The sequence below is a fragment of the Anser cygnoides genome, chromosome 25 (assembly GCF_040182565.1).
Source record: "Anser cygnoides isolate HZ-2024a breed goose chromosome 25, Taihu_goose_T2T_genome, whole genome shotgun sequence".
In the NCBI taxonomy this organism is placed as follows: domain Eukaryota; kingdom Metazoa; phylum Chordata; class Aves; order Anseriformes; family Anatidae; genus Anser; species Anser cygnoides.
In genome coordinates this window covers 2,197,501-2,218,196 of record NC_089897.1, presented here as the reverse complement: position 1 = coordinate 2,218,196, position 20,696 = coordinate 2,197,501, and the positions used below count along the sequence as shown (strand labels likewise).

Below are 20,696 nucleotides of genomic sequence, written 5' to 3'. Positions count from 1 at the left end.
GGCTCTTGGAGAGCCCGCAAAGCCCCCATGAGTCTCTGGGAGAGCAAAGCTCAAAATCCCGGCTCAGGATTTTGCCTTCTCATTTAATTGGGGAACCCTTTAACATCACGCTGCTGCCCCCCCGAAACTGCCAGTGGATGTTTTGAGCTCGGCTGATCCAGGCTTTATCCAGCTGGCCCACAGCATCCTCATTTCAAGTCTTTCATCCCCATGTTGTGTCCGGCAGGGGAGCTCGAGCAGCCTGGGAGACGCACCATGGCAGGGGCTCTCCATATGCTCCTGCACAGCAGGACGTGCACCTTTCCTCTGCACCTTTCCTCTGCACCTTTCCTCTGCACCTTTCCTCTGCACCTTTTCTCTGCACCTTTTCTCTGCACCTTTCCTCACGCTTGCAGATGGATTTCAGGAGGAGAGCTGCCAGGGCAGGCGTGCAGCAGGGGCTGGGACCGGTTGCAGGGGGATGCTGTCAGCCCCTCTCGCATTTCCTATCGGTGCTGGGAGTTTTGCCAGCTGAGCTCTCTGATGCAGATTATAAGAAGTTACGCAGTTTTCCTGCCTTCCAATCTCAATTCTACCAGATCTATCTGTTCAAGACACTTATCAGGCTGTTACCACGCGCTATCTGGGTATCTCCCCACCCTCCCTGTATTTATTCCCTGAGGCTCATTGTTCCTCGGGGCCATGCTGGGCTATTGCCTGCGTTATTGCCAAACCCCTTCCCAGGGCTCCTGCAATGGCAGGGGCAAAGCCATGGGCTTGGTCTGGCCTGGCTGTGTCAGGCTGACAGCAGTGGCCTGGGAAACTGCTTCGCCCTGGCCATAAAGACCACGGGGTGCCCAGCATGCAAACAAAAGGAATTACACCGTGCAGAAGAACCATCGTGTTCTGTGTCCTCGGCTGATACCAAGCCCCTGAGCTTTGGGCAGGGCTGAGATTGCTGCTGTTCCTCATTCCTCTCCCTTAAATCGTAGACATGGACCCAGCTGCCTTCTTCCTTCACACGTGCTCCTTGCTTTGCTGTGTGATCGGGCAGGGAGCTGCGGCTCTGGGGGCTCTGGGCTGCAGACTCCCACAGAACACGTCCCCAAAAGGCCAGGTCCCCACCAGGGCTCGGGAAAGGTCCTTTCACCACGTGTCTGTCCTTTTAACCTGGGATTTCCCAGGCTGGTAAGCCGTTTCCTACCCTTGTGGGAGCATACCCAGCTGGAGGCTGCCTAGGAGGGGAGAAAAAAACGTGGTGGCCACGTCATGCACGCCACCAGGGCGGCACACACAGGCGCTGCTGGTGGCAAGGAGATCCTGGGTGCTCCGAATTCAATGCAGCTGATGGAGGGTGCCAGTGGAGACCCCACCTTGGAAGAAGAGGACCTTGGTGTAGGATGAGCCAAAATCAAGCATTTTGCATGCTCAGTGACAAGTCTCTTGCCAGATGAGCAATGGAACTGCGGAGAAGTCTCCCATCAGCATCCTTGTGGGCTCCAAGTAGTCAACGACCAAGCCCCTGGCCAGGAAGGAGAAATGTTGAGGCAGGCTCTGACACCCCGAGGGCAGCTCTGGGGCTCCAGGAGCTCACAGAGGCCCCAGGATCTCAGACAGGACCAGCAGCAGTGGCACCAGAGGGGACGAGGTCCACCAGCAGCACCACCAGAGGGATGGGTTGACCTGGTGGCTGGGAGCACCGGGGACACTGGTGTAGGAGAGCCATCTGCTCCTGCTGCTCCTCGTTAACCCAGCGGTTAATCAGCGTGGTGGGGAACGCAGTGAACCGGCCCTCCATCACCCCACGTCTACAGGGGCACAGCCCTGACAGTTTCGTTCCTTTAAATAACTTTGTTGAGCAACCACGCTGAAACCTTCCAAGAATTTCAGGTATGTTCTTGGACCTGGAGAGGTCCCGGAGCTGTGCTGGCTAGCGCCCGAGCTGCTCCATCCCGTCCCCACTCCTGGTACGCCCAGCACGTGGTGGCACCAGGGGACAGCGCTGCGGGGACGGGTCCGGCTCGCGCAGCCCACGGTGCTCAGCCCACGGTGCTCAGCCCACGGTGCTCAGCCCACGGTCTCTCCACAAGGAGAGGAGCTGGGATCCCCAAATTTTGCCAGCTGGAAATCACTGGCATCCCCAAATTTGTTGGTGCTGCTGCGAGACCCGGCCCTTATACCGGGGATAAAGGAAACGGGGGTGGGTGGAGGGGGGCGGTGCATGAAAAGGGTGTTTTTTTCTCTATTTCTCATGTCTCTCCCGGTGTGGGGATGGACTCGCCCAGGTCCTGTCTCTGCTGTGAGCTCTGTTTTAAACAAAACGTGGGTTTGACAAGGTTTCTCCAGCAGGGAGTGAAGCACAAGGCCTGCTATGGGGAGGCAACCTCTGCTAACAGCCGAGTGCTGCGGGCGTTTTGGGTGGGAAGCCCCAAACCGGCGGAGGGACATTCCCCGGGCTGAAATCTGTTAAAAAACATCTTCAGGCAGAAATTACACACAAAAATTGGGGGACGTTGGATTTTTCACCGGCATGAGGAGCTGCACTGGAGTAATTACAGAAAGCAACGCTACTGCTGCTTCCTTAGGGCCTCCCTTCAGGGCACGGGGATCTTCAGCAGGCTGCAGCATCCCCGGAAACAAAATGGTTTCTGTCTGAAAACCAAAAAAAAAAAAAAAAAAAAAAAAAGCTGCAAAAAAGCAGCTGCCCAGTGACTTACGACACATAATGGAAACTGATTCCCACCCTTGATTGTCACGGGCTCCGCGTTGCCCGCTGTGAGGCAGGTCCCACCACAGCTCAGTTTTGCATTTTCTGGCCAAGGAGCCGCACATGGGGGTCCCGCGGGGTCCGTGCTGGGGTGGGCTCGGTCTGGAGCTCTCCTCGGCCACGCAACCCCCTTAGCAAAAATGCTTGTGGTGCCGCTTCACCTCCTCCTTGAAATTCGCCTGGGAGGTGCTGCTCATCGCTTCTGAGCCTGCTGACAGCGCCTCGGTAACGCCTTTCCCCCTGCGATGGGGGAAAAATGCCTTTTGGGGTTAGGGCTAAACGTGGGAAGGGGGCGAGGGTCTCATCCTTAGGGTCTGGTTCAAACCCAGCCTGGGTGGAACTGAGCCTCGCCGGCAGCGTGCTGCCCCGGCCCTCGGCACCCACGCAGAAGGGCAAAGCCAAGCAAAGCCTCAGCATCGCGAGTACCTGGGGCACGGGGGCAGCTGAATTTCCCCTTGCAACCCCCCCGGAGCTTAGCTGGGTGAAAACCTGGGGGATTCCGGGCTGCAGGGCCCAGCCTAACCTCTGGCGTTGCGGCAGGCTGTGTAGATGTCTTTTGAAAAGATCCCTCAGGCCTGGTGGCAGCAGGACACCTCCTGCTCCGCCTTTGCCCCTTGGCCAGACACGATTTTTCCTGCTGTGGCCGTATCCAGAGGGGGCATTCGGAGGGGCAGGATAGGTGCCAGCAGCGCGGGCGATGCGCGGTGCGGGGTGCTGGGGGGCGCTGAGCGAAAGGGTGTTGGGGGTGCTGGGCACAGGGTGCTGGGTGTTGATTGCGGAGGGTGCTGGGTTCCTGGTGGTGCTGGGTGCTGGTCGTGCTGGGTGCTGGGTGTTGGTGGTACAGGGTGCTGGGTGCTGATGTTGGCGTTGCTGGGTGTGGGGTGCAGGGTGCTGGGTGCTGGGGTGTTGGTGGTGCAGGGCACTGGTGGTGCTGGGTGCAGGGTGCAGAGTGTGGTGTGTAGGGTGCTGGGCGCTGGTGGTGCTGGGGTGTTGGTGGTGTTGGGCTGGTGGTTCTGGGGTGTCGGGGGTGCTGGGTGCTTGTGGTGCAGGTGTTGCTGCTGGTGGCACTGGCTGCTGGTGGCACTGGGTGCTGGTGGTGCTGGTGGTGCTGGGTACTGGTGGTGCTGGGTGCTGGGAAGTTGGTGATACTGGGTGCTGGGTGCTGGTGGTGATGATGGTACTGGGTGCTGGGATGGTGGTGGTGCAGGTTGCTGGGTGCGGGGCTGCTGGTGGTGCAGGGTGCTGGGATGTTGATGGTGCAGGGTGCAAAGGTATTGCTGGTGCTGGGTGCTGGTGATGCAGGGTGCTGGGTGCTGGTGGTGCTGGGTGCTGGGTGCTGGGATGTTGATGGTGCAGGGTGCAGGGGTATTGCTGGTGCTGGGTGCTGGTGATGCAGGGTGCTGGGTGCTGGTGGTGCTGGGGGCTGGGTGCTGGGATGTTGATGGTGCAGGGTGCTGGGGTGTTGCTGGTGCTGGGTGCCGGTGATGCAGGGTGCTGGTGGTGTTGGGTGCTGGGTGCCGATGGTGCTGGGTGCCGGTGTTGCAGAATGCTGGGTGCTGATGTTGGCGTTGCTGGGTGTGGGGTGCAGGGTGCTGGGTGCTGGGGTGTTGGTGGTGCAGGGCACTGGTGGTGCTGGGTGCAGGGTGCAGAGTGTGGTGTGTAGGGTGCTGGGCGCTGGTGGTGCTGGGGTGTTGGTGGTGTTGGGCTGGTGGTTCTGGGGTGTCGGGGGTGCTGGGTGCTTGTGGTGCAGGGTGTTGCTGCTGGTGGCGCTGGGTGCTGGTAGTGCTGGTGGTGCTGGGTGCTGGTGGTGCTGGGTGCTGGGATGTTGGTGATACTGGGTGCTGGGTGCTGGTGGTGATGATGGTACTGGGTGCTGGGATGGTGGTGGTGCAGGTTGCTGGGTGCGGGGCTGCTGGTGGTGCAGGGTGCTGGGATGTTGATGGTGCAGGGTGCAAAGGTATTGCTGGTGCTGGGTGCTGGTGATGCAGGGTGCTGGGTGCTGGTGGTGCTGGGTGCTGGGTGCTGGGATGTTGGTGGTGCAGGGTGCGGGGTGCTGGGGTGTTGCTGGTGCTGATGGTGCTGCGTGCCGGTGTTGCAGAATGCTGGGTTCTGGGTGCTGATAGCGTTGGGTGCTGGGTGCTGGTGATGCAGGGTGCTGGACGCTGGTGGTACTGGGTGCTGGGGTGTTGGTGGTGCTGGGTGCTGGCGGTGCACGGTGCTGGGGTATCGCCGGTGGTGCAGGATGCTGGGTGGTGGATGCCAGCGGTGCTGGGCGCCGGTGCAGGATGCAGGGTGCTGGGTGCCGGTAACGCATGGTGCTGGGAACGGTGCAGGATGCAGGGTGCTGGGTCCCGGTGGTGCAGCACGCCGGGTGCCGGGTGCCGGTGATGCCGGGTGCCGGGTGCCGGTGGTGCCGGGTGCCGGGTGCCGGTGGTGCCGGGTGCCGGGTGCCGGCGATGCACGGTGCCGGCGCTGCTGGGTGCGGTGCAGGATGCCCGCCGCAGCCCCGCCCCGCCGCGCCCCGCCGGTGCCTCCCGTGTCCTCCGCTCCGCCAGGGGGCGGCGGTGGCGGCGCGGCGCGGTGCGGGCCCCACCCGGCGGGCGGCGGGCGGCGGGCGGCGGCGGGGCGCGGGGACAATACCGGGGCGGCGCGGCCCGGCCCGGCTCGGTTCGGCGCGGATCGGCTCGGTTCGGCCCGGATCGGATCCGTTCGACCCGGATCGGATCCGTTCTGCCCGGATCGGTTCAGCCCGGTTCAGCCCGGCCCGGCTCGGTTCGGTTCGGCCCGGTACGGCCCGGCACCATGCTGGCCCTCTTTAACAAGCTGCTGGACTGGTTCCGGGCGCTCTTCTGGAAGGAGGAGATGGAGCTGACCCTGGTGGGGCTGCAGTACTCGGGCAAGACCACCTTCGTCAACGTCATCGCGGTGAGCACCGGGAACCGACCCCCCCGCACCCCCCCCCGCAGCCCCCCTGTCCCGGGACAGCCCCGAGCCGGGTCCCCGCCGTGCCCCGGGGACACCGGGACCGGGTAGGGGCGGCCCCGAGGAGCCCGGGCTCGGCTGGGCCCTGCCACCGCTGTTTGGCCCCGGTACCGCCGGTAGCACCGGTCCCGATCCTGATCCCGGTCCTGATCCCGGTCCTGATCCTGGTCCTGGTCCTGGTCCTGGTCCTGATCCTGATCCTGGTCCTGGTCCCGGTCCCGGTCCCGGTCCCGTCCCCGCCGCAGGCCGTGCTTTGTCACGGGTGCCCCCAGCCAGCCCCAGGCCTCGCCGCCACCGCGGCCTCGTCTCACAGGGTGCCGCTCCGCATCCTCCCCTTAGCGCCAAAACCAGCCTTTTTTTCGTTTATTTATTATTATTTTTTAAATATTTTGTCGCAGCGGCATCGAGGAGCCCCAACCGGGCCGGGCCACCTGGCCGCAGCTGACCCGGCGCGTCCCCACGCTGGGGACATCTCATCTCCCCGGGGGACCCAGCCCCGCAGCCGGGGGGCTCCGCACCCCACCCGGGGCCAGCTTTGCTCCTGGGGGGTCCCCACGAAGCCCCCCACGAAGCCCCCAGCTTTTTGGGGCACCGCCGCGTTATCGCCGCCCTCCCCAAGCGCGCCCGCCCTGCCCGCGGTGCACCCCAAAGGGACGGTGCCGCCGCTGTTTTGGGGCATTTTGGGGTCTCGGGGGGCGTTTTGGGGTCTCGGGGGTCTCGCTGGGGGAGGCGGACCCGGCACACGTCTCCGGGGCTGTCCCGGTTCCCAACCGTGACCCTTTTTTCTTGTGGGTTGTCCCTCGGCTCCACAGCGGGGTGCTATGGGGGGGGGGTTGCAGAGGATTTCGGAGCTTCGTCGCGCTGCAGCTGTGCTCCGTGGGAGGGTTTTGGTCGGTGCTGGGCACATCAGGGGTGGAAAATGCCCTTCCTGCGGAGCCTGGAGGCCGAGGGGCGATGCCCACGAGCGCACCGATGTGCTTCAGGCCCTGGAGGCCTGCGTGTGCCGGGCTCTGCCCTGGTCCTGGTGGCTGCCGCTTGCTTGGGAGCGCTCAGAGCTCGGCTCCTGGGCTCCTTCTCCAACCAAGCAAACCCGCGCCAGCCTCGGGTGGCGGGGAGCTTTGTGGCTCAGGGATGCTGACCCGAAGAACCAGCCCTTTTGGGGGCCGCTTCGTCCCCGCCGCGGTTTGTTCTGCGGTCTGACATTGGGGTGGGACGTGGCGGTGCCATGTGCGGGCTCAGTCCTGCTCCCGAGCTCTGCTGGCCTCCTCGTCAGGGGCAGATAGGCTGTGTAAAAAAAAAAAAATCCAGGAGAAAATAATCTGTTCCCTCTAGAACTAACCAGCTGGAGCTTTATCCCAAACCCGCTGGGCTGCTGTGGCCGTGTGGGGCTGGAAATGGCTGGGGATGGTCCCGGGGGAAGCTCCAACGCGTGGGTTTGGTTTCATTTCTGGGGGTGTTCGGGGAGCTGGGAGCTCCGCGAGGGGCGCGCGGCACCCCGGCGCTCGGTTTGGCTCTGGTTATTGAGCGAGGTGCTCAGCCCCTGTCCCACCCGTGCCTCTGCCTGCGAAGTTATCCGGGAAGTTCAGATTTTGTGGCGGACGCAGACTAAAAATAAGCGGTGACCTTTGAGATAACGCCCCGTAAACGTGGACTCGGCAGAGGCAGCTGGAAAAAAAAACCAAGCCCGAAAACTCCCAGCCCGACAGGATCCGCGTGAGGAGCGCCTGAACCATCTCGTCTGCCCTAAAGGTGGTGGAGCAGAAGTGCTCGGAGGGGAAGTAGCCGTGATTCAGGCTTCTGGGTAAAAAGGCGAAGAAAACTGAGCTCTTGAAAAGCGTCAGATTTCGGCACAGAGATGTGCGCAGGGCCCAGATGACGTTCCCCAGGCCGTGGAGCCGTCCTGGCCTCGGGGCCGGAGCTGCCCCGGGAGGAAGAGGCTTTGAGTCCTCGCGTCCAGGACTTGTGGCTGCCGTTCTTCACCCAGCTGCAAAAATGGAATCGGGGTTGCTGGAAGTCGGGACGGCTTTGCTGGGGGCGGCCACATCGGGTGGTGCACGGGGACTTTTCCTGGGTGACCCGGGTGCTGTTTCCTTCCCAGGAAATCCTTTTTCCTTTCCCTGGCTGTAGGGAACTGAAGCTTCGGGGGCTGTTTGCAAGGAGGGCTGAAGGGCTGTAAAATGCCTCTGCTCTCGGCTTCCACCTTGGCTTTAACCGGGAGCTTTCAGCTGCCCGTTCCCCAGGCGAGTTTGGGGCCGACGAGGGGCACAAAGGAGGGTCGAGAGTTTTGGGATCCCCCTCGGTGGCGCAGTCAGAAACCTTCCGCCGTGGGACGTGCTCGGAAGCAGACGGCTTCGCGTGATCCATCGCCGCACACGCACCGAGGAGCCTCTCTGCTGTGGTTTAACCCCGGCAGGCAGCTCGGCGCCGCGCGGCTCAGCTCTCCCCCACCTCCCCCAGCGGTGGGGAGGGGATGGGAAAGGTGGAAGCGAGGAAACACGGCTCGAGATGGAGGCAATTCCCCGGGTGAAGGAGAAGCTGCGTGTGCAGGCCAAGCAAGAGGAGGACCCCGCTCGCTCCTTGCCGCCGGCAGGCAGCTGTTCAGCCATTTCCAGGAGAGCAGGGCTCGTCGCGCGTAATGGTTTGTGGGGAAGACAAACGCCATCGCTCTGAAAGTCCCCCCCCACCCTGCTTTCTTCCCCCCTTTTACTGCCGAGCGCGGCGCATCCCTGCTGCACGCCGTCCTGGCTGCCTGCCCCCGGTGGGAGCAGCTGGGAAGGAAGCGGTGCCCGCATCGGGGTGTTACCAACCTTATTCCCATCCTAAACCCGCGGCGCGGCACCGGGCCAGCTGCTCGGAAGGAAATTAACTCTCTCCCAGCCAGAAGCAGGCTGCAGAAGCTCGGTGCCGTGACCGCCTCTCCGGTGGTGCTGGACCCTGCACCCCTGCCTGCTGCTTCTCTTGCACCCGAGCTCCTAAGCCAGGAGGAGGTGGGGTTGGGGGGGCGAATTTCTCCGCGTTCCTGGCGGAGAAGGAGCCTTGCTGCTGCGAGCTCGTCCAGCGTGAGCCGAGGAGAACGGGCAGCAGGATGCCGAGTACACGTCGCGTGGCACAGGGCAGAGCTTTAAGCAGCTTTATCCTGCCTGGAGAGGGTCGGGGGGCAGGCGGCAGCAGGACAGAGCAGGACCGGGCATCCTGCGCTCCCCTTTCTGCCGGGCACCGTCTCCGTTGCGCCTGGCAGGAACCCACAGCGAGCCCGGCGGCTTGCCCCGAGGAGCAGAGCACGGCAGGGCCGTGAGCCGGCCCTGGTGCCGCGGGATCCAGCCCACGGGTGGATGTGGGTGCCCTGGGTGGGTGCGCCCAGCCCGGCACTCAGCACCGTGCACGTCCCATCCTGTGCCGACCCCAGCCTGCACAGGCGAAGCCCCCTGGGCACTGAGGGTGATGAGGATGCTGAGGGGGAGCAGCCCAGGTGAGGTCCTCGAGTTACCCCTCGGCACAACCCGAGGTCCGGACGCAGCTCCTGAAGGAGTGTTGCAGTTACTCCTTTTTTTTTTTTTCTTTTTTTAAATTAAAGAGCACAAACCGAAAAGGAAGCCCCAGCAGAACGTAAACATTTGCGGGGTGTGAAGTTAGGAGGCGGCGGGAGCCTACAGCGGCGTGGGCCGGAGCTCTGCGCTCCAAACCCTGCGGAGCTGGGTCCAGGTGGAAGAGCTGAGCACCACTGGTGGTGGGAAGCCTGCCGGGGGCTTTATTTCCCTGCCTGGTCAGCAGCTGGGGTTTCCCTGGCCTGGTGGTGTAAATCCCCCAGCTCCAGCCTTACCGGAGGGTTTTTGCCACGTCCCCGTCTCTCCCCTCGGCTTTCACAGCCTGCGCCCGCCGCTGGGTTCCCCATTTGGCGTGTTCTGTTTTTATTTTTTCCCCTTTCAATGCAAAAAAAAAAAATGCAGTCCTCGGTTCCTCTAAAACTGGTGAATGTGTCAGCATCGGCCCAGCGCTGGGCTTCATCACTCCCGCTTTTTAATTATCGCCATTATGCGTGTTTGCTCCGCTAATTGACTCGGCTTCTGGGGAGCAGCAGCTTCCAGCAGGCGGAACGGTTTCTGCGGGCACTGCTTAAATATTTACCTCGGTCTCCTCTTCACCACCTCGGAGAAAGTCAGGGGGTTTTGTTAAAAATTCAGTTTTGCCTTTTGGGGCACACGATGCACCCCGGAACCTCGAGGAAATGGAAGGCACGAGCCCGGCGAGGCTTTGCAGCCCGGCGAGGCTCCTTTCCTGCTGTGCTGTGGGGGATTTATCCTTCGGGGCCGGCGGGCTCGGAGCCGTGTCTCCAGCAGGGGTAGGTGCACTCGGGTCTCTCGGAGGACCCTCGGAGCCCACGGTGGCTCCAGCAGGCGCTCCGCACCTCCGGCAGCCGCCTGGACTGGGGTTTGGGGCCCAGCTGGGACACAAAGTCCTTCCCCCGGGAGCACAGCTAGTGATGCCTCTGGACACGAAGCCGGGGCAGGGCACGGCCCGGTGAGTGCTGAGCAGCACGCTTTGCGCACACCAGACCCTTTTTCTTCCCTTCCCCCTCGGCTGCCACCTTTGTTCCCGTACACGGCCTCTCCGCTCTTCCGCGGGTGACTTTTTACCCCAGAACTCAATAACCGCCTCTGTTTCGCTTACCTAGGGGATCCCCTGGAGCTTCCCCTTGATTAAACCCGGCTGAGGAAGGGGAGCAGGAGGACGGAAGGAGGGGGGAAGTTGAGCGGGGAGCAATGGCTGGAGGCCCGAGGGGAACCAGAGCCCTGGGGGAGGCGGGGGAATGGGAACGCTGCGCTTCTGCAGACGATCGAGGGACGTGGAGCAACCTCGGAAAGCCCGGGGGTTGGACCGTGGGGAGGGGGCAGGTGGGTGCTGGCCCTGTCAGAGCAGGGCACGGAGGCGTTTTGGGGTGGGGAACGGGTTAAACAGCACGTCTTTGGGAGCCTTTAGGGTCTTTAGGGCTTTGGGGAGCCTTTAGGGTCCCATCATTGGGGCTTTTCTCGCTCAGGCTGGGTCGGCTGCAGCCCAGCGGTGCCGCGTGGCTCCGGCACGCCCGGGGATGTGTGCGGGGCTCTTCCTCCATCAGGAGGGCTGCTACGGGAGGAGCTGGCACCTCCGCCTCGCCCCACGGCAGCTGGAGACCTCTGCCTGCGGCCCTGCGTCGCGGGACAGGCTTGGGGTGCCGTGGGGGTGCCGTCACGGACGTGTCCCAGATGAGGGCAAATGGCTCGGGAGCTTGTCGGCAGTGCCAGGGGCTGTCTGGAGGTGAGAGCAGGCGTTGCAGCAGCTCCGGTATGGAGATGCCTCCTGCACCCTGTGGCTGTGCTGCGTCCCCAGGGATCGGGGGCTGCAGGGGGCCGCTGGGCATCCCTCTCCTGCGGCTGCCTCGCGTCCGCGCCGTGGTCCGGGGGCGTTCGGGGCTGCGGTGCGGTGCCGGAGAAGCGAAAGCAGCCCGAGGATTTTCTCTTCCATCTGAGAAGCCTCATTTTCCTGAAAGAAACAGGGCTTCTGTTTTACCACCTTCTTTATCTTAAGTATCATAAAAAAAAAAGAAAGAAAGAAAAAAAAAAAAGCACACAGCTGCATTGCAGGGAGGAGGATGAGTCTGTCCTGGAGAGCACCGTCGTACCTGGGGCTGAGGGCAGCGTGGGCTCTGCTGGCATCTCCTGGGCTCCCGGACCAGCCTGGTGGCCACCCACAGATGTGTCCCCAGGGAATTTTTTTTGCTCCCGAGGTCCCTGGGGACCACGGTGCTGGATGTGCCCAGCGCCAGGTCGAGGAGAGCAGCGCAGCCCCGTTGGGATGCGGTAGCTCGCGCTGCGAGGCGGCACGGTGAGGAATTCGGGGTTTCAGCCTGGGAGCTTGAATTTTCAGGCTGAGGGGTGGTGCAGAGCCAGGCCACAGCCCCTCGACCCTCCGAAACTGTTTGGCTTTTGTTAATTGTCAGCATTATGGCGTGGGAGCTGAGAAATTGCTCGGAAATCTCCCTGAGCTGGCCTGGCCTGGCCTGGCCGCCTGGGGGAGATTTCCTTTGGCTCTGTGCCGCAGGATGCTCAGCTGGGCTTTTAGGGGGGGCCAAAAATCTGCTAACTTGCTACTCCTGACCTGGCACGGCCGAATTTGGGGCCGGTAGGAAGGGTCGGAGGGGCTGCTGCACCGCAGGGTTGAGCCAGCTTGCGGAGAGACCTGGCCCCAGTGATGTAGCCCCAAAATTGACCTTTCCTGGCAGGATTTGTGCGCCCGCTGGAGGAACCCCTCCTGATGCTGCTTCCCGTCTTCCTCGCGAGCGGTCGATGCGTCTGGGCAGGGTCTGGGGGGGGTCAGCATGGGTGCTGTGACCCCAAATCTGGGGACAAGCTGCACCCAGTGGCCTTATTGCACTCCTGCGGCTGGGCTGGGGGGCTCAGGGGTGCTCTGCTGGGCCACGGGGCTGCAGAGGGCTGGTCCTGGGGCTGGCAGCGGGCAGACGTGCCCGGGGGGGCACCCATGGGTGCCAGGACAGCGCGGGGACCGCGTGCGATCTGTCCTGCACCGCGCCGTGTCACCTTCCCAGCCTGGCCTTTGTGGGCAGCGGGAGGGGGTTTGAGTCGGCCCCTTCCCTTGGTAGGATCCCTCGGGGATCCTGCGGCTCCCAAGAGATCCCTAGCAATCGTATCTTCCAGTCAAAGCCCGGCGATACCCCAAAACCTGGCTGGTGAAGCCACGTTTTGGGTCGAACCTGGGTACACGAGAGCCACCCCCAGTGTCAGAATAGCCGGAGGAATTCCTGGCTGCTCCCCCCCAGAGCTGCTCGTCCCCAAGGTGTTTTCGGGGTGCTCGCGGACACCTGGCTGCCGTTATCTGTCGCCAGGAGGCAGAAAGGAAAGGAGAAGCGGGAGCAGCGCGTGCTGCGGGGTTGCTGGGTTTCCCGAGCCTCCTGACACGATCCGATTTGCCTTGCAGTCAGGCCAGTTCAACGAAGACATGATCCCGACCGTGGGCTTCAACATGAGGAAGATCACCAAGGGCAACGTTACCATAAAGGTGGGGTACAGAAAATAAACCCAGGGGGCGATCTTGGGGTGGGGAGAGGGGGGTGAAGGCAGACTTGCGGGCTCCGCTGGGGGCTGAAGGAGGCTGCAGTTAGGAGGATCTGCCCGTTGGGGTTCGCAGATACCCTCCGGAGGAGACCACAAGGATAGAGGAGATGTAAATCCTTGCAGCAGGAGCCAGGCTGCACAGCTGGAGGCTTTGTTTTACTTCTGGCTTGCTGGCAGGGACTCGCAGACATGGTCACCTTGCTGAGGGTGGGAGGGCTGGGAGGAAGGTCAGGGCTTGCAGCCGGGGTGGGGGCCTCCGGAGTAAAGGGAGGGGAGACCCCTGCCCGTCCCGGGTCCTCCAGGTCCCCAGGCTGCAGGAGGAGGTGGCCGTGGGCCGGGTGTCTCCTGCTGCAGCTCAGTCTGAAGCTGGCTGGGCATCTCCGCCTGCTGCAGCATTTCTGAGAGCAAAGCCGAGTGCTTTGAAATGCATCCCCTGGCCTCCCGGCGAGGTGGGCACGGGGAAGAGACCCCAGGCTTTGGCCAGGGGCCCTCTCCACGCGACCGGAGGCTTGTTGCACCCGGGTGAGTTGCCCTCCAGCTCCTTGTGAGGGTTCCTTGTGTCTTTATCAAACCTGGAGCCCCCCGCTTGGGTCTGAGACCAGGCACTGGCGGGCGAGGAGGAGGGGACGGGGCTGGTTCGGGGCACGCCGGGGGGCTCCCCGCGGCGCGGGGCCGGGCAGCGGGTGACGCCACCTTCTTCTTCTCCCCGTCACAGCTCTGGGACATCGGCGGCCAGCCCCGCTTCCGCAGCATGTGGGAGCGGTACTGCCGTGGAGTGAGTGCCATCGTGTGAGTATCCGCGAGCGCGCGCATCGAGGCAGAGCTTGGCCGGCCGGGGCGGGGGGGGGGCACCGTCCCTTTGTCCCTGTCACCCTACCCAAGGGTGCTGAGCAGCGCTGAGCTGGCTCTGCTGCCGGGGCTGCTTCCCCTGGGACCGGCACGGTGCAGGGCGCTGCAATCGGTGCCCCCACAGGCTTTGAGCACGGGCAGCAACAGGAGCTCGAGTTTCTGCAGCATAACAGCCGCGGGGGACCCTTCCCTTGGGCTCAGCATCCCTCAGCCCAGCTGTGCTCCCTGCCTTTCCCTGCTCCTCTGCTTTCCCCTGGTCGTCAGGGGGGTGCTGAGCAAAGGTCCCTGCGTGGCACGGCCCTTTCCAAGAGGGTAATGGCCAGCAGCACGGCCAGCAGCACGTTCCCAGGTCGGTGTTTGTGTGCTGCCGGGTGAACTTTGTGCCTAGAGGAGCCTGCAACACTTGGCTGCTGCCTGTCAGCAGCCTCCGAGCGTCTCTGCGTGTCCCCTGCTGGCAAATCCTGCAGCAAGCCCCGTCCCAGAGAGTCCGGGGTGGGGATGAGTCTGGCAAGACATCTGTAGGAAGCAGGCTGCATGCTCCTAAGGACAAATATTTCCCTGGGAGCCGAGGTCAGCGTTGTTTAAACCCAGGTAGAAAATCAGATCATTGTGTCCTTCGCCAACTGACCGTGCCCTGGGATTTGGGGAGGGCTGGTTTTCTGCACGGCCCCTCTGAACTGCAGGGCTGGTGAGCAAGGAGGGATGGGGATGTCTTAAAAACGAGCTCTGCACGTGGCAGAGCCCTCGGCTCGCTCCTGGGTTGCAGCTCGGGGGCATTTCTGCAGCTCTTGCATGGTGCTTGGGCTGGTTTCTCAGCACGCGAGGGTGCTGCGGGGTCCTGTCCCGCATGGGAAACCCACACATAACCGACAGGGCCACGGAGCAGGAGCACATCCATGCACAGGCTGGCGCTGCCCGGCTCCCTGCTGAGCCTCCTGCCCTGCTGCTCGGGGGCTGCTCAGGGCTGGGGGGCTTCCCAGTTGGACTGGGAGCCTCCTGTGCCGAGCACCCCCTGTGGGACCCCGGCAGCGGCTGCTCCTGCCCTTGCTGGTGGTCACCAGGCTGGGACATTTCCTCCCCACTTTTATTTTTCCAGAGGTGAGCTAAGAATGACAAAACCCTAGGCTTTCCATTCCTTTCGCTGCCTTGCAGCATTCCAGCCAGGCGTTTTCCCAAAGCAGCCGTCCTGCTGGGAGGAGAGGAGGGGCCCGTTGCCATCCAGGTTGCGCTCCGGTCTGCCCTCGGGCTGTGTCGCGTCCCTTTTCTCTTGCCTTCAGCCCCCCAGCCTGCCGCTTCCCATCCTCTCAGCACAGCAGTGCGTGTCGTACGCCTTACGAAGGAGTTGGAGGCTCTTTTCCCATTTTTAATGAGCTCTGCAAGGCCTGAGGGTCTTGATGGTGTTTCTCACTTCTTCTCTCTCAACTTCTTGATCTGTACAATAAAGTCTGCGTTGGTCAGTTCCTCTCCTCTCCTTTGGCTTCACTTTCGTGCTTTGCAGGATGGGTGTAAGCCCCCAGGAGCTAAACTCCTGCGCTGAATCTCCCCTCATTTACCCAGAGCAAGCACTGCTGGCTGCTGCCTTCCCCGGGCCCTTCTCTGGGCATCCCGGCTCATTTCAGAGCAGGCAGCTCCGTCCCTGTGCCGTGCCGGTTCTTGTGGTTTTGGCACCGTGTCTTCCCTTATTCCCTGCTGGTGCAGGACCAAGGCTCTTCCCACTACGTCTTTCTCTGCTGCAGCTCTTGCTCGGCGTCCTCTCTTCTGAGTGCCTCCATCAGGAGGTGGCTGCGTGCAGGCGAGCGTCTCGGGGACGCCTGGGGACAGTGTGCCCTGCAGCTCCTCCCCAGGGCACGTTCAGCCCTGTCACTTTTCCCTGGTGGGCAGCAGGGTGAAGCCCCCCGGGGGATGTTGAGGGCTCCTTCACCCCAGGAGGGCCGTGGAGCCCCTGGGGGTGCGAGGGCAGAAGGAGGGTTTGGTGCTGGCGGGGACCCGAGCGCAGCGGGACGCGCCGGTGCGTCTGCGGGTGCCTGCGCTCAGCGTGTCCTTCCCATGCAGGTACATGGTGGATGCCGCCGACCAGGAGAAGATAGAGGCCTCCAAGAACGAGCTTCACAACCTGCTGGACAAGCCGCAGCTCCAGGGCATCCCGGTGAGCTGCTGCCCGGGCAGGGCGCCCTGCGGGGGGGGGGGGGGGGGGCTCCCCGCTGCCAACGGGGTCGGGGGGGGGATCCCCAAGCCCGCTGCACCCCCGTAGGAGCTGGGGACCGACGCTTCCTAGCCCAGGGCCGGGCTACAGAGCTCGTTCGCAGCTCGGAGGAAGGTTTAGAAAAGACCAAAATAAACCCCCTTACGGGTGAGATTGCAGGAATCCGCACCTGATTTAGGGGGGGTCTCATCGCCTAGGAGTGCAGCTGCGTGGCTGTGACGTTTGGGGTGGGACCCACGGCGGTGCTGGGCACGCCGAGCGTGCCGGGGTGGGGCAGCAACAGAGCATCCCGAACGGGCATCCCTTGGGAGGAGCCGATCTAGGACCTCGCAGCGCATCCCAGGCGTTCGCTGCCAGCTCATTTAAGCTTCTGACACAACACGCTGCATTTGCAGCACTTCTGAGTGCTTTTGTTTTTTTTTTCGAGAACAAATCTACTCCAAGTGTAAGCCTGGGGGTGCCGCGCTGCTCGCAGAAACCCTAATTCCCCCGGGGAAGGAAGGCAGCTGCAGCCTCCTGTCCCCGTCAGATGCCAGTCGCGTGGCGCGCTCAGGAGGTCCTGCCTGGAGATTATTTGCTTTGCGTGGTCCGAGGATGTCTTTGTGGGCGTGAAAAGCCGTGAAGCAGGAGATGTGTGGCTGGTGCAAACAGCTCTGCCTTTACTGGGCGGGTCCTGATAACGGCGCTTTTAGCCCCTCCACTTCCACTCGTGGTTTTCGCGCTGGGGTAAATGCTCCTGGAAGCGTCCCGTGTGGCACGGGGGAATCGGGTGCCCTCCGGGGAGGATACTCTGTGGGGCCAGCCTCTCGCTGGGAATAGAAGGTACCCAGGAGATGCTGTGCGTGAGCTAATTTAGGCTGTTAATTGAAGGGCTCTGCCTTCCCCTTGCCTGCTGAGGGGGTTTTCTCTACTCAGGTGCCCCCTGGAGAAGTGCCCAGGGCTGCCTTACATCCCAGCAGGGTCTGGTCCTGGGTGCCAACAGCAACCCCCTGCCTGGGCTGGTGGCCGGGAGCTTCACGTGTCCCCTCTCCCCTTCTGCAGGTCCTAGTCCTGGGGAACAAGCGAGACCTCCCCGGTGCCTTGGATGAGAAGGAGCTCATCGAGAAGATGTGAGTGTGCTGGCGGCTGCTCCGTGCCCAGCTGGGACACATCCTGCCCCCAGCACCCCGGCTGGAGGAGCAGGGCCTGGCGCCTGGGCTCCCTGTGCCACAGGGGGGCGCGGGGGCCCGGCCGTGCTCAGGGCTTGGTGCTCGGGGCTCGGCGGCGGTGTGGGGTCCCGCAGGGTCCTGCCCCTTCCCTGCCTCCCTCCTGCTCCAGCCCCGGGGCCTCTCGCCACCCCAGGGAGGGCTGGGCCCCGCATTTGTGGCTCTGGGCACCTCCGCGCCACCCCTGTCCTGGGGGCACCCCGTGCAGTCCCAAATCCTTGGTGCCCCGTCTCCCAGCAGTGTTTTGGGGTGCTCCGAGGGAAGCTGTGTGGTTTCTTGGCCAGGCCCTCCTTGGGGCCGTGTTCCCCCTGCCCCTCACGTAGCCCCCGCAGTGAGTTGAGCACAAACCTGCCCATCAGCCGGCAGGAGCCGTGCGCCAGCGTCCTCGCCTGTCCTGTCTGGAGGTCCCCAGGAGGTTGGGACGACGTTTTCCCTGGCAAGGGTGCCCCTTCTCAGAGCCTGGCTCCGAGGGGACCCTTTGAAAGGCTCCCCAGGGACACCTCCCACGGGTGCAGACCCGCGGGGGCTGCAGCAGCCAGCCTGAGCTCGCCCTCTCCCGCAGGAACCTCTCCGCCATCCAGGACCGAGAGATCTGCTGCTACTCCATCTCCTGCAAAGAAAAGGACAACATCGGTGAGTGCCGGCACCTCGGGGTGCCACGGGGGGGAGCAGGGGTGCTGCAGCGCACCCAGGCTGTTCCCCACGTACAGGACAAGGGGCGATGGCTGCAGGGAGAGGCTGTAACCACCCCTTGCCTTCGCAGACATCACCCTACAGTGGCTTATTCAGCACTCGAAGTCCAGGAGAAGCTGAGATCCCGCAGGCTGCAGCTCGGGTCGGGAAGATGCCATTGTACAAGCCCATGCCCCCCCCCCTTCCTTCTCCTGCTCTGTCCCTCCAGCTCTCTCTCTAGATGGGTATTTTTAGGGGACCCCAAACTCCGCTCGCATTGAGGCGGAGCCCTTGTTTTTATTGTAAAGAACACGTCCGACTCTGCCCTCCTCTCCTCTCCTCTCTCTGTCTCTTCCTCCCGTTTTGGCACTGTTCTGTTGTTGTCTGTGTATACAGTATATATATATATGTATATATATTTTAATTTTTTAATTTAAGAGCTAGCGCTGTTACTAAACTGGGCCCCGGGAGCTGTAGGAAGGCTGTGGGCACCCCGAGGCCAGCTGAGGGTCAGCACCGGGAGGAAGATGAGGGTGGTGGCAGGAGGAAGATGAGGGTGGTGACAGCAAGCGGCCCCCAGGAAGGAGCCGGGCAGGTCCCCTGGGGCTCCCTCACCCCTTCCCGGGGTGAACCCCCCCCCCCAAGGGGTGCAGCATCCCGGGGGTGCGGGGGGGAGCCCCCCTGTCCTGCCCCTCCCAAACTCCACCTCCCACGGGCAGGGTTTTGGGGAGGGGCAATGCCATCTCCCCCCCCCTCCCCGAGGCTCCTTGCCCCCCTGCGAGGCTGGGGTCAGGTCAGGGACCCACCACGACCACGTTGCCTCCCCCTGCCCCGGCCTCTCCTCGCTGCCCTGGGCCCGTCGCCCCCCCATCCCCGTGCCCCCCCTGCCTGGGCCGGATCCTGCCCCAGCCGTGCTGCTCCAGGGGATGGTGCTGACACAGGGGGGGAGCCCAGCAGCCCCCCAGCGGGGAGCAGGGGCTGGCCCCCGTCCCCTCTGTGCTCCAGCTGCCCCCGGAGGCACCTCTTACCCGCGTCCCGGGGAGGCTGGGGTGGTCCCGCACGCTCCAAAGGGCATTTTGGGGGGGGGGTTGGGGGGGTCTGGGGGCTGCTGGCCTCTTGGCCGAGGACATCACAGGGGGGGGACACGGAGGCACTTTCCCCTGGGATGGTGACACCTTCCCCAGTGTCATCTGCAGCGAGGGGGTGCCCTGGGATGTGTCCCCCTCCTGCACCAGCCCCGGCTCTGTTCCCCAGCCTGGGGGAGCCTGGGGTTGGCATTGTCGGGGGGGGGGGGGGTGGGGAAGAGGAGACCTGGAGGGGGCCAGGGAGGTTTTTTTGTGCCCACCGCTGAGTTGTGGGGTCTCTGTGCAGCCTTGGGGCCGGGCCAGCTTGCTCTGGGCCAGTTTGGGGGGGGGTGGGATATTGCTGGGTGGGGGGGCAGGGGGGGATGCTGGCAGCAGCAGGGGGGGCGCGTGGTGGGGCGGCACAGCGGGGAGGCACCGGCCTGCCCCCAGCCCCAGGCTGGGGGGGACAGGGTGGGGGTGGCCTGGGGTGGGGGCTCTCACAGCCCCCGCGCGGCTCCGGGGGGGCGGCGAGGCCGGGGGGGGGGGGTCCTCTTCTGTTCTCGTTTTTGCAGAATTGCACAAAGAGAGGTTTCCTTTTTTTTGTTTTGTTTTTGTTTTTTTTTAATTTAATGAATTGTAAAGTGTCGTCATTCCTCCCTCCCCCCCCCCCCTTTTTTTTTTTAAGAGATATTTTGGCTCAGACTTGACCTCTGTCGGGAAATGATTCTTGTAACTGTACAATTTTTTTGCCTCCTAATGATAATAAATTAACAATTTTGCGTTGCTGGGGGTGGTTGCAGTCGTCGCTTGCTCTCCGCAGCTGCCACCCCTCCGCCCTCGGGGCCGTGCCCGTGCCTCGCAGGATGGGGTCCCCGCTCCTCGCCCTGCAGCACCCGGTGCTGGAACCTGGCTGCTGGCCCCGGCTGCTTCATTTTCTTGTCCTGGACGTGCAGAGGGACTCAGAAACCCTCCGGCTGTGGCCGTCGCTGCTGCCAGACCCTCCTCACCCACACCCGGCCTCGGCGCTGTTGTGGGACGGTGACGCTGGTTTTGGTGTGGGGTTGCAGGGGGGGCTCCTGCCCCACCTCCCTGCCCCCTTTACCTGTGCCAGCTCCTTCCCGGGGCTTTTGGCCAGTGCCGGTGGGGGGACACCCCCCCCCCGCATCCCTCGGGGCTGTCCCATTGCACCCAGCGCTGCGCTTTGTGCTCCCGAGCCCCCCGCCCGGGGTACCTGGGTGCGGGGTCTGAGCGGGGCCGGGGTCCAGCCTTGCACTGGGACCCTGCATCACCCGCAGCCCCCCCCCCCCCTTGCTCCTTCCCTGCCCCCAGCCTGGCTCCCTCCTCCCCACGCACCCAGCAGCAACAAGCCGCCCATTGTTTGCCCTTGGCCGGGGCTCAGGACGGAGCGGCACGGAGCGAGCGCATGAGAGCGGCCGCCTCTCCCTGCCTCCCGCCGCCCCCACGGGGCTGGACCCCGACCAGGACCCCGCTTGTCCCCCCCAGCCAGCCTGCCATCCACCCGCACCCCATTTTTTGTGCCTGCACCCCGAGCTGGGACCACCCCCCCCCCCTTTTCTCCCCTCCTTGAAGCCCCCAAACCCCTGCGGCCCCAGCATCGCCAACACCGGCCCGAGGAGGTGGGGGGGGGGGGGGGCGCTGGGTTTTGGCGGTGGAAAAGAAAAACCCGATTTTGTGCTTTGGGAAGAAAACTGGGGCTTTTGTCTCCTTGGTAACGGGGCTGAGAAAGCCAAGCTCGGTGGGTGCCGGCGGCGCACAAAGCCCGCAGTGAGCCCCCCGCATTCACCCGGCCGTAGCAACCCGTCTCCCTCGCCCCGGCATCCCGCGGGCTGGGGCGGCCGCCAGCCGCAC

The 20,696-nt window shown here is 63.6% G+C and overlaps 2 protein-coding genes across 2 annotated transcripts; one reads left to right on the top strand and one right to left on the bottom strand.

Moving 5' to 3' along the window:
- Positions 1 to 3,315: 3,315 nt before the first annotated feature.
- LOC136786921 (proteoglycan 4-like) lies at positions 3,316 to 5,478 on the bottom strand (the record flags this gene model as incomplete). The annotated part of the gene is made up of 1 exon (XM_066982802.1): positions 3,316 to 5,478. A coding segment is annotated over one exon (2,163 nt), but the record flags the coding sequence as incomplete, so codon positions are not given.
- Positions 5,337 to 19,610, top strand: ARL8A (ADP ribosylation factor like GTPase 8A). Its single transcript, XM_066982946.1, has 7 exons — positions 5,337 to 5,671; positions 12,698 to 12,778; positions 13,550 to 13,623; positions 15,736 to 15,829; positions 16,928 to 16,995; positions 17,654 to 17,724; positions 17,855 to 19,610. Exons 1-7 carry the CDS (start codon positions 5,549 to 5,551, stop codon positions 17,902 to 17,904), a joined length of 561 nt encoding a protein of 186 aa, XP_066839047.1. The 5' UTR covers positions 5,337 to 5,548; the 3' UTR covers positions 17,905 to 19,610.
- Positions 19,611 to 20,696: the final 1,086 nt, after the last annotated feature.